A 12,616-nucleotide genomic window follows, 5' to 3' on the forward strand; every position below is an offset into this window, starting at 1 on the left:
TGCAGTGGACAGCGGTCGTCTCTCGCGCAACCCCATCCTTCAGTAATAGGCCTATAACAAAAAGTGGCGGGCTGCAGTTTGGGTGAATAAGGGTGAAAAAACGAAATAAAGATTGTAGCTTTAAGGCAAACTGGGGGGGGGGTGACATGGGGATAGCACTATCTGTCCGTTCTGATCTGGATGGTAGCAAAATACAAGGTTTTGACAATATTTTGCATTAGGCAAAGTAAGAAATATTTTGAAATATAACCATAGCTTTCAATAAGCGACATAAGGCACTTACTTTTTCTTCATCCATCTCTGTGTTGAATTTGTAAAACAATTTTCTGTGGTCGGATGTCAATTAATGATAATGGATGATATAGGAAACCGAACTCGTCCTTACCGTAATACGTCACGTAGGCTATTTTGTAGGCTACACAATGGATGTACATGACGTAACAGAGAGATGGGCGTGTGTACGTCTTTGTGGGGGTTATCAATCTTTTCATGAAGCAAAATAAATGCTAAGATTTTAAAATAAAACAGTTTTGCCATAAGCATTCACACATGCCTAAAACAATATTCTAAATCCATAACATTTGTTGGCTCTATGGTTTGCTCACCATAGACACGTTCCCATAGCACTATCTGTCCGTTCTATTCTAAATGGTAGCAAAATAGAAGGTTTTGATTATGTTTAGTTGTACATGACGTAACGATGTGTGTATGTGTCTATAGGCTTGTTCTACATTGCAGCCGAAAGTGCAGGCGATTTCCGACTGACTGATCTACAACACAAAGAACCTTGCATCATAAATAACACTCATTGTTATTTGTAGATCCGTCAGTCAGTCACAATTTACCCATGACACATTTCGGTTTTGATCCTCTCGAACACGGCCAATTTGGCTGCTGCAGTATTTTTGTATTTCGCTCCTTTTTTCGGATTCCCGTGGAGGAAACGTCATCAACAAGAGACAAAATAGGTTTCCAAAGGAAAGCCTTTTTAGAGAAATACAGACCATCTAATTTAGCTTTTGGTACTATTACCTGTGTTGAACGCATTTCCTCTGATATGTATAATCACATTTGTAATTTGAGTGTACTAATTTGCTAAATTATAGTGTGTTAACTAACTAATTATTCGCCAAGAAAGGTTGAGCGACTCACTGTTTCTCAACTGTGCGAGGACCTCACTGGAAAACGAAACACACACGCCAGTAGCTCTGAATTCTAAAATATAGCTAGCTAAATGATTACTTATTGCCGCAGATAATAAGGTAATGTCTTCTGTTTGATTTTCTACCTTCTAAAATCTTTTGAAACAGCCATACTGTTATTTGTCATACTGAGTGAGTCGCTAGGAAGTTAACGTTTAATTAAGTTGTTAGCTAACTTAGCTCGAATGAGCTAAATACATATAAGCATGCACATTATCTACAAAACGTAGACTCTGTGTTCTCACTTGTAGAATTCAAAACACTAGATAACTAATGATGAATGAATGCCAATACCTTCAGTGCAATGTTACTCAGCCATGAGATATGATAATTCACAGGTGTAGTTAAACACATAATGGTAGACACAGAGGAAAGAGTCGTAGGTGGTGCCCTGTCATCTGCCATGAACCCAGGTGGAAAGAACAAAGAGAATGAGAAGAAGAAGAGGTCCCGTGTGAAACAGCTGCTTGCAGACGTGAAGAAGCAGGTGGACTTCTGGTTTGGGGACGTCAACCTTCACAAGGACAGGTTTCTAAGACGACTCGTTGAGGAGTCACGAGATGGATGTAAGTAGTTGTAATGGGCAGCATTTGGCGTCATTGTCCCATCCTACGTAGCTGTTGCCTGATCCCAGATCTGTTTGTGCTGTCTTGCCAACTATGGTCATTGAGTTGACAAATGACAAGACAGCACAAACAGATCTGGGACCAGGCTAACATAGCTGGAAACACCAACAATAAGTGTTTTGTCTATCTTGTGGTCAGGGTAGAATTTTGGCCCAGATTTGTGATGGAGATTAAGGGATACCATACAACAATCATCCTATTCTCACTTGTCCTGTACTGCTCCTTTGGAATGATCTTCCTGTCAACTAACAGTGGTTTTATTTTCAACAGATGTTGATATATCTGTTTTGACATCCTTCAACCGAATGAAAAATCTGACAACTGATTGCAAGTTGATTGCAAGGGCACTGAAAAATTCATCTGTCGTTGAGGTCAAGTATTACTGTACATAATCTGTTTTTCAGTTGCTGGTTGGAATTTTGTATTGAATTCTTAGACGTATGGTGTTCACTGTGATCTGTTTTGGTCTTTCAGGTCAACCTAGAGGGAACTAAAGTGCGACGGCAGCATCCAATTGGAGAGGATCCGAAAGATGTAGACAACCGAACAGTCTATGTGGTAAATAACAGTTGTGTTCATGTTTGTCAAGTCATGATGTGGTCCTTTGAATACAAAACGCCATATTAAATAAATATATTTTTCCCCCAGGAGCTTCTGCCCAAGAAAGTAACACATGACTGGCTAGAACGAGTGTTTACCAAATGCGGAAATGTGGTTTACGTCAGTGTCCCGAGATACAAAACCACGGGCCACTCCAAAGGGTTCGCCTTCATTGAGTTTGAGACGGAAGAGGAGGCACAGAAAGCCATAGAGGTGAGATGTAAAGATGCCTCTGTAATGAATTTTGTGATCAAATGGATGTGTCCTACGTAGTAATAAGGTAGAGAACTAACCATGTTCTTCCCGTCCAGATGCTGAACAACCCTCCAGAGGACGCCCCCAGGAAACCTGGCATCTTCCCCAAGACCAAGAACAGGAAGCCTATCCCCGATCCACCCACCCTGAACACCACACTAGGTGGGTATTGGGAAGAATAAAGCATTGCTGGTTAACTTCAGAGTGACTACACACAATCACAACAAATGCATATGTTGGAAACTGCTAACATTTAAGTGTCAAGTTAAAGCCCTTTACCTTCTGTTAAACTACTGTGTGTGTCTGTGTTCTTTGCAGACGAGGAAGAGGAAAAGAAAAGGAGGAAGAAGAAGAAGTCCAGGGGCAGCACCAAAGAGGATGCCCCGTCACAGGCAGAGACAACAGTGGGCGGGGCCAAAGAACAGAAAATAGAATCTGAGTCTAAGCCCTCTGACAGGAAGAGGAAATGCACGGACGAGGGTGCAGAGGTTGTAGCACCCGAGGGGGGCACAGATAAGGCCCCGGCCAAAAGGCTAGAGAAGAAGAGACGGCGGTCCCAGGCAGGGGAAAGCTCAGAGAGTGACGTCCAGGGAGACATGCCGGCCAAGCTGAGAAGGATGAGCGAGGGGGAGGAGGGCAAGGTGAAGGAGGAAGACAAGGTGAAGGAGAGCGATGGGAAAGGTAAGGGTCTTCATTGTATTGAACCTACACATTGCTTGTGAACAGATAAAATCACTGGTTTTGGGTACAAGAAAATACATGTGGGCAGGTTTGACTAAATCCAGTCCAAAAGATAGTCTACTGGTCAGCAGTGACAAATAATGCCTAATAGTAATCTGGTGTCTTCAGATTTGCCTGTCAAGGTTGAGGAGGAAGAGGAGGAGAAGATGGACGACTCCCTGCTAAAAGCTAAGCGGAAGAGGAAGAAGAAGCACAAGGAGAGGGTGAAGATTGGTGAAGAGGTCATTCCTCTCCGGGTTCTCGCCAAGTAAGAACCTTCATGCATCTTTATGACTAATAGCCTGCTCTGAGTCAATCAGACCAATGGCATTGATTTAATCTAAATAAATCCCTAATTAAATTGGTCTAAACCATAGCATCTTTATTGAACAATCCAATGCCCCAGTGTTGGACAAGATATTGTTATTCAAATTGAGAGCTTGCTCTGTCTTGTTCTCTCCTTTCTCTCCTTTCTCTTCCTCCTCTCCTTTTGGCTGGCTGGATGGAAGGAAAGACTGGCTGAAGCTGAAGGTGGAGTATCTGACCCTGCAGAAGAGGAGCATGGGAGCTCTGAAGGCGTGCCTGACCAAGTTCCACCACAAGGGAGCAGGAGAGAAAATGGATATGGACACCAGTCTCCAACAGAAACAGACACCTTGTTAGTGCCTAATATTTATCCACTACTTACCTATCTGTCAGTCGTACAACTTCTGCATGTTTAAATCCCCTAGTACTCTCATATAAACACCACAAATATTGATATTGAGTCAAATGTTAGTTTACTGTCCACATATTACATCAGAATAAATGCTGAAAATCTTTTGAAACCGGTTCCCATACAATTGACCATTTCCACACACAATATTATGTCTTCTTCCCCATGTCTCTGTCTTTTTTCCCTAAGCTGAGGAGAGTAAGAAGGCAGGTGAAAAGGAGAGCCCCCCCGGCCCTCAGTTTGAGAGTGGCTGCATCGTCAGGATCACCCATACCAAACCCTTACCTGGCAGAAAAGTCATCAAGGTAGAGATGAGCTTTTAACGCTCTTCTTTTACCATGTTTATTATGCATTCATTGTTTCACATACAAATGATTAGAGCCATGTGTTCTTCTAACTCAAAAGTTTGTGTGTATCTAGGACGCTCTCTCTGAGGTGTCCCCAGTGGTGTATGTGGACACCCTAGAGGGGGATGCCGAGGGTCACGTCCGCTTCAAGACTCCAGCAGAGGCCAAGGCCATCATTGACGCTCGCACCGAGCTGCAGAACAAACACAGCTGGCAGCTGGAGATCCTCTCTGGTAGGCTGACTCTCCCACTGCTTCCACTATAGTTCACCAAGGGCCCTGTTCAAATCATCTTCATTTGCATCCTTCCTTCCTTCCTCCCTTCTTTGAGGTAAGTGCTGACATGACATGACTAGTGACAGCAACACAGAGGTAGCCTTGCTCACGCCTATCAAATCATATTAGATTAGTGATTTCTTCAAGGATGGGAGAAGGGATGGATGTATTTGGGAGAGTTCAAACGGGGCCATAAACTATTTACTACATCTGAAAAGAGGCAATGGCTATATACAGTGCATTCGGAAAGTATTCAGACCACTTGACTTTTTCCACATTTTATTACGTTACAGCCTTATTCTAAAATTGATTTACTCATCCATCTACACACAATACACCATAATGGCAAAGCAAAAAAATATTTTTTGCAAATGTATTAAAAATAAGAAACAGATAGATTATTTACATATGAATTCGGACCCTTTTATTAGACTTGAAATTGAGCTCAGGTGCATCCTGTTTCCATTGATCATCCTTGAGATGTTTTGCAACTTGATTGGAGTCCACCTGTGGTAAATTCAACTCATTTGACATGATTTGGAAAGGCATACACCTGTCTATATAAGGTCCTACAGTTGACAGTGCAGGTCAGAGAAAAACCAAGCCTTTGAGGTCGAAGCAATTGTCTATAGAGCTCCGAGAGAGCATTGTGTCGAGCCACAGATCTGGGGAAATTTTTGCAGCATTGAAGGTCCCCAAGAACACAGTGGCCTTCATCATTCTTAAATGGAAGAAGTTTGGAACCAACAAGACTCAGCCAAACTGAGCAATCTGGGAAGAAGGACCTTGGTCAGAGAGGTGATTTAAGAAACCAATGGTCACTCTGACAGAGCTCCAGAGTTCCTCTGTGGAGAAGGGAGAACCTTCCAGAAGGATAACCGTCTCTGCAGCACTCAGGCCTTTTTGGTAGAGTGGCCAGACGGAAGCCACTCCTCAGTAAAAGGCACATGACAGCCCGCTTGGAGTTTGCCAAAAGGCATCACCTAAAGGACTCTGACCATGAGAAACAAGATTTTCTGGACTGATAAGACCAAGATTGAACTCTTTGGCCTAAATGCCAAGCGTCAAGTATGGAGGAAACCTGGCACCATCCCTACGGTGAAACGTGGTGGTGGCAGCATCGTGCTGTGGTGATGTTTTTCAGCGGCAGGGACTGGGAGACTAGTCAGGATCGAGGCAAAGATGAACGGAGCAAAGTACAGAGAGATCCTTGATGAAAACCTGCTCCAGAGCGCTCAGTACCTCAGACTGGGTCAAAGGTTCACATTCCAACCGGACATCGACCCAAAGCATACAGCCAAGACAACGCAGGAGTGGCTTCGGGACAAGTCTCTGAATGTCCATGAGTGGTTTAGCCAGAACCCGGACTTGAACCCGATCTAACATATCTGGAGAGACCTGAAAATAGCTGTCCAGCGACGCTCTTCATCCAACCTGACAGCTTGAGAGGATCTTCAGAGAAGAATGGGAGAAACTACCCAAATACAAGTGTGCCAAGCTTGTAGCGTCATACCCAAGAAGACTCAAGGCTGTAGTTGCTGCCAAAGGTGCTTCAACAAAGTACTGAGTAAAGAGTCTGAATACTTATGTAAATGTGATTTTCATTTTATTTTATTTTTACATTCGCAAACATTTCTAAACACCTGGCATGGTATATTATGTTTAGATTTTGAGGGGAAAAACATTTTAATAAATTTTAGAATAAGACTAACGTAACAAAATATGGAAGAAGTCAAGGGGTCTGAATACTTTCCAAATGCACTGTAATATCTTTGTTAATTAACAATTGCTGGTCCTCTGTAGCTCAGTTGGTAGAGCATGGCACTTGCAACGCCAGGATAGTGGGTTTGATTCCCGGGACCACCCATACGTAAAATGTATGCACACATGACTAAGTCCCTTTGGATAAAAGCATCTGCTAAATGGCATTTTATTATTATATTTCATACAGTAATGAATTATTATATATTATTATTCAATTATATATTGCGTTTTTTGAGTCCCCTTACTGCATCTTAATTTGAGGATCAAGAAAGCATATTCATGAAGGCATGTCCTTAACCAAAATATGTTTGATTATTTTGGCTTCATTTGCTTATTAAGAGAAGAATGTAGCTGAATTATTTGTTGCACTTTGGAAAGAGATGTTTTGGGTGTGTTTTCATGTGCTGCTGCGTTCCAGTGGAAGGGCTGGTGGTTACATTGAAATGGACAATTGCTAATTTCTTCATTAATTTGTACTTGTAGGCGACCATGAACAAAGGTACTGGCAGAAGATCCTGGTGGACCGCCAAGCTAAGTTGAACCGGCCCAGAGACAAGAAACGGGGCACAGAGAAGGTAGGGTTCCCTCTATTTACATTTCTTATGGATTATTTACAAGTATCTCTAGCAGCACCCAACCATTTTCTTTTGAGGAAAACCATTTTTGAATGAGCATATTGTTCACTCATATTGTTGTAGGCCTTAAGTTGATTTTAACAGAGCAATGTCTCCCGTTCATCTCTGTTTCTGCCCCAGCTCATTTCCAAAGCCGAGAAAATCATCATAGCCCGGGCCAAGGAGGCCACTAAGCACATCCGCTTCATGGAGGACTGATCAAGACTGTCATGTTCTACTGTGCTTCCTTTCTTTTCTGAATCCTTTTCTTCCCTAAGAGTTTATTGAAATGTCGGCCATTTTGTCATTCCTAAATAGTATGATGTTTTTGTTTTACTGTTCATGAGTGGTACAAGCAGAGAGAAGCCATGGTTTTAAAATGGAATTTTAATAAGTCATGGTAACATTGTGTTTATTGTTTAAACAGCCATTCTGTCCAATGTAGTTTCAGTTCCACTAACTGGAAGGTTATGTATGGCTGCTGTTCTACAAACAGAAAGCAGCTGCATTATTTAAATTGCAAATAGATTCGCTCACTAGTCTTTTGTGTTGTAGTGAGAGCTGCCCAGATTTCAGTTATGAAATATGAATGTATATATGCTGTACATAGGATTTCAAAACTTGCCCAGAGCTTCACCCAAGATCTGTTTTCTGTAACTTGTCATGGCACCGATAACCTTTTCTTTTTGAAGTAATGTACCTATTTTCGAATTAATAAACATACATTTGTGGTTAAAGGCCCAGTGAAGTAAAAAAAACAAACGTGATTTTCCTGTGTTTTATGCGTTTCCATACTGTGGTTGGAATAATACTGTGAAAATGTTGAAAACGCCCTTTTACTTAAAGAGCTGTTGAAATTTCTGCCTGTTTTGGTGGGATGGAGTTTCGGCCTGCCTGGAGACATCACCAGGAGATAAATCAGTTAATAGACCAACAAAGAGTTCCAATAACGGCCTGTTTTCCCGTCCCCACTCCCAGACGGTCTCTTGCTTGAGAAATTGCTCTTTGCTAAGAAGCTATTTTTGTTTCTTTTTGACCATTTTAATTGAAAACAATCATACTACGGTACTTACCACCCTCACCCAGATAACACAGTAACCAGGATGGAGTGTTACCCAGAAATGATTTGATATTGAGATAAAAACAGCTGCATTGGGCCTTTAATGGACTGGCTTTTTATTCAGCTCATTGATTATATTGCTGCATCTGGTGTGTTACTATGCTATATGGTGTCTGATCTTTTACGTTCCTGTCCACATTGTTAACTTATGTAACAAAAAACAGCAAAAAGCTTAACGATGTAATGTTCAAGTAAGAATTTGTGTGACCTCTTTGTATAAAATAAATAAAATGCACAACTAGCATTATTCCTTTATTTTATGTGACTATAAAAAATACCAAAGGTGCTCTATTTAAATAGAAAAATAAGAAAGTCCTCTAGCTAGCTGTGTGTGCAGGTCAGTAGTCAGGACTCTGGCGCCCTCTTGGCTTGGCTGGGGACCATGCAGCTCTTCCTGCTGTGGGAGTAAGGAGACTTATCGCTCATAGCTGCGGCCAGCTGACTCGGCCCTGTTTCCTGTATCGAGATGGTCCGGTACAGCCTGTGTCCTCCAGCCCCCATGGAGCTGTACTCAAAGCCAGGAGGACAGCCATCCCAGGCAGGGCAAGATGGGATCTCCTTGGGCGTGTAGGTGGGGCGACTGACAGAGTCTTCATCCATGGCCTGGGGGCTCAGCAGCGTCTGAGTGGGCTTGAAGCTAGTGGCGCGCTGGGCCGTCTTGGGTGTGTATGCTGAGAGGAAGGTGGTGGTCTTGGCGAAAGCCCCTTTGGGGGTCTCTAGCTCACCTGTGTGTGAAGTGGGGCGGGGATGCATCATGTCCCAGGCACGGTAGTGCTCCTTCATGGTGGACCTGGTCTGGAGGGGTGCCCTGGCCTCCTTTGTCCAGGTCTCGACCGGAGGGCGGGCGGACTGGGGCCGTTGCTGGCACTCGTGGCCGACATAGTCAGCATGAGCTGTGGACAGACCAACCATAGTGCCCTCAGTTGGGCAGTACTCCTCAGCATGGTGCCGGTGCTTGGGCTGCAGTGGCCAGGGCTTGTACTGATCATGGAACTCGCTGGTCCCCTGAAAGATTGCCGGGCTGCTCTCCCAAGCCACCTTGGCCCGGAAGGGCTTGACAGGCTTGGCCGGCAGGCCCAGGTAGTCCTGCCTGTAGCTGGAGACCCCATTGAGGGGGGCGCTGGTGGGCCTGTAGACAGCCTTCTCCTTGGGCTGCCTGGGCTGGACAGGATGGGACATATACTGCATCTGGTAGTTGGTGGTGCCATCGAAGGGCAGGGTCTCTGGGGCGTCGGGGGCTGGTTTGAAGCTCTTCCTGGCCTCGGCTGGGCCCTTGTAGCAGAATTCGTCTTGATAGGTGGTGGTCACATCAAATTTGCTGTTGTTCAACTTCAGGTTGTCACGCGTCCTGTAGGGTTGGACTTTCTGGGTGTGCCATGCTCGAAAATCCTCTGAAAACAATAATGAAAGATTGGACTTAGTTTCATTTGAAATCTATAGTTTATTGGTATCTGAGGACATTCCCCAAGACGCACGTACTGTACCTTTGTATAAAGACTGGGCAACCATCTTTGCTGTGGGCGGATGGTACCCATCAGGCTTGGTCACGATGTGCTTCTGAACAGGGTGAGTTGGGTAGTCCCTGACGTAAGTGCTGCTGTGTCTCATTCTTCCATCAGGTGGCACATACAACTTGGTGACCTTTGGTGGCCTCTGGGTCACTTCATGGGCCACGTAGTCTGACCTGAAAAACATTAAAGACGTTACATTCATGACTTGCAACATGCAGACTGAATGAACTACGCAAACTATTAAAGAGGGAATGTTGTCAGAATCAGAATATCATATCGTCTTTGATGAATTATGTGCTTGTCTCTTACCTGAAAGTGGTCATGTTGGATATCTTTCCTTCCATTGGCTGGTACTCATTCTTCGGCTTCTTGGCTGCCCGGACAACAGTGTTCCAGTAGGCAGGGTACTTTTCCTGGTATTCCGAGACCATGCAGCCTGGGATCAGGATACAAGGCTCCTCTGGATGGGATCCTTGTAAACAGTGGTGCTTCCTACCAGGAAAAAGGGATTAAGTGTTGGGATTGGTTAGAATGGCCAAGAGAGTGTGTTGTTGAGAATATGCTTTAGGCCAAGTTGGTGTTAAAAACAGTAATGAAATGTAGTTTTTCTTATCAGAAGAATATTTAAATTATATTGATCTCCGGTTATTTTGTGTCTCTCAGCTACATTCAAATAATGATTTGCTCCCACACAGCATGAAAATCAAGTCTACAGCACTTAAACTTGATAATGTCGTTTAATCAGTTCACAGTCAATATGTTTGCCTTCTTTTGGAAGGCAAAGCCCTACGCCTACCCTACCTTCAAGTAAATATGTATTGCAACCCATACCCCGTTTTTCTTCCACTCTCATCAACGATTTATCAGTCATATAGTTTACTCTCTCTATCACCAGAATATAACTCGCTCTCCATGCACGATCAGATAGGAACTCCGATGTATTAACGACCGCAAAGTTTAAACATTAATCTTACCTCCTTGGCAAAGGTGGGCATCTCCAAATTCTGGATATACCTTGAAACATCGCCCTCATGGAATATCCCTGCACATCTTTACGCTTTACGCTCGGGCGTTGTGACCCAATCCATCGTACCAAACAGCGTTGAAATTATTGACCAGAAGAACATGGATTGTGTTGTAGTAGGCTACAAATGAAGTGCGTATTGACTGAGAGCGCTTCTAAAAATAAATGCACGTGGATTACTCCCTCTCTAACTGGCGCGTTTGAAGCACTGAGCGAAGACAGATGCGTCTTTGATGAGGATGAGAAATTCTGGACGCGGTTGTGCTTTTGCTCTGTACTAGAGTATTATTTTTTGGGTTTTCGTAGTGGAAATGGATTACATAATGTCCAGCTACTTTTAGTAAACAAAAATAGTTACATTTAAATGAATGAACAGCAGATATATAGGTCATTCCATGTCCACTCCGAAATGAATGATTGACATACACTGACTGCAAAACATTAGGAGCCCCTGCACTTTCCATGACATATTCTAACCAGGTGAATCAAAGTGAAGACTATGGTAAGGAGATTAAGGACAGAATACTTTGCATGGATACACTGAGTGTACAAAACATTTAAGAACACCTAACTGACCAGGTGAATCCAGGTGAAAGCTATGATCCCTTATTTATGTCACTTGTTAAATCCACTTCAATCAGTGTAGATGAAGGGGAGGAGACAGGTTAAATAAGGATGTTGAAGCCTTGAGACAATTGAGACATGGATTGTGTATGTGTGCCATTCAGAGGGTGAATGGGCAAGACAAAATATTTAAGTGCCTTTGGACGGGGTATGGTAGTAGGTGCCAGGCACACCGGTTTGTGTCAAGAACTGCAACGCTGTTGGGTTTTTCACGCTCAACAGTTTCCCGTGTGTCTCAAGAATGGTCCACCACCCAAAGTACATCCAGCCAATTTGACACAACTTGGGAAGCATTGGAGTCAACATGGGCCAGCACCCGACACCTTGTAGAATCCACGCTCCGACGAATTGAGGCTGTTCTGAGGGCAAAAGGGGGTGCAACTCAACATTAGGAAGGTGTTCCCGCTAATGTTTTGTACAGTCAGTGTAGGCTACCAGTGAGAATAGGCTATGAGACATATTGCAGCAGATTTTGAGTCAGTGTGCGATCTCCATGACCTAGGCCGTGTCGTAGTTGCAGTGCTGTCCATCTGTTACCTTTTCCTAGCCAAAAAAAGCAGTAGACTGCAGCTGAAAGCGCTAGGCGAGTGCACCGGTCGGTCGGGATATTGGTACCTACCCGCAAGTGCATATCTGGCACATACATTGGAATGCCATGGTGTCGGTGTGTTGACTCGAAGCTCCAGATATATTATTGCATTTTCAATAACAGTTTCGTGTTTTGAGAGAATAATGATTCCAAGCTTGCAATTTAATATTCGAGAATGTTCTATTGTTTGTGTCATAATTAGGCTTGTTCCACAAGTGTGATCATAGAATTGGAACAAATTCTTTGGACGTGACAGACTTTATGACATTGATATTTGGGCTGTTTTCATTCTATTTCTGTGGATTTGTCATAGTGACCTCAACCTATATTAAATAAATTCCATTATGCCATTAATGCATCGCTGGGCATAAGGCCCATAATACAGTACGTAGTGAGAGGACCCTAATCCAAAAGCACTTCTAATTTTAGCCTGCAATGTCACAAAAGGTCCACACAGAGGCAGCCATATCCTGTTTTTACATTATCAACACAATCACAATCGTACTACCTGCTTGGTTTCATATTACATGATTGAATCACATAGAGAGAGAGAGAGAGAGAGAGAGAGAGAGAGAGAGAGAGAGAGAGTTAACTATAAACTGTAAAGCTGTGGCATGACAGATGAAGTCA

General features: G+C 43.4%; 2 protein-coding genes across 2 annotated transcripts; one reads left to right on the forward strand and one right to left on the reverse strand.

Moving 5' to 3' along the window:
• The first annotated feature begins 937 nt into the window (after nucleotides 1–937).
• larp7 (La ribonucleoprotein 7, transcriptional regulator) lies at nucleotides 938–7,880 on the forward strand. The gene is made up of 13 exons (XM_029759975.1): nucleotides 938–1,262; nucleotides 1,541–1,768; nucleotides 2,099–2,199; nucleotides 2,303–2,386; nucleotides 2,477–2,641; nucleotides 2,740–2,845; nucleotides 3,002–3,364; nucleotides 3,533–3,671; nucleotides 3,913–4,061; nucleotides 4,308–4,423; nucleotides 4,539–4,698; nucleotides 6,988–7,079; nucleotides 7,260–7,880. The coding sequence occupies exons 2-13, from the start codon at nucleotides 1,558–1,560 to the stop codon at nucleotides 7,335–7,337; spliced, it is 1,764 nt and encodes a 587-aa protein (XP_029615835.1). The 5' UTR covers nucleotides 938–1,262; nucleotides 1,541–1,557; the 3' UTR covers nucleotides 7,338–7,880.
• Nucleotides 7,881–8,477: 597 nt separating this feature from the next.
• LOC115198208 (stabilizer of axonemal microtubules 2) lies at nucleotides 8,478–11,281 on the reverse strand. Its single transcript, XM_029759976.1, has 4 exons — nucleotides 10,724–11,281; nucleotides 10,059–10,241; nucleotides 9,723–9,922; nucleotides 8,478–9,629 (listed from the first exon to the last, which is right to left on the reverse strand). The coding sequence occupies exons 1-4, from the start codon at nucleotides 10,780–10,782 to the stop codon at nucleotides 8,584–8,586; spliced, it is 1,488 nt and encodes a 495-aa protein (XP_029615836.1). The 5' UTR covers nucleotides 10,783–11,281; the 3' UTR covers nucleotides 8,478–8,583.
• Nucleotides 11,282–12,616: the final 1,335 nt, after the last annotated feature.

The sequence above is a fragment of the Salmo trutta genome, chromosome 8, assembly GCF_901001165.1.
Source record: "Salmo trutta chromosome 8, fSalTru1.1, whole genome shotgun sequence".
In the NCBI taxonomy this organism is placed as follows: domain Eukaryota; kingdom Metazoa; phylum Chordata; class Actinopteri; order Salmoniformes; family Salmonidae; genus Salmo; species Salmo trutta.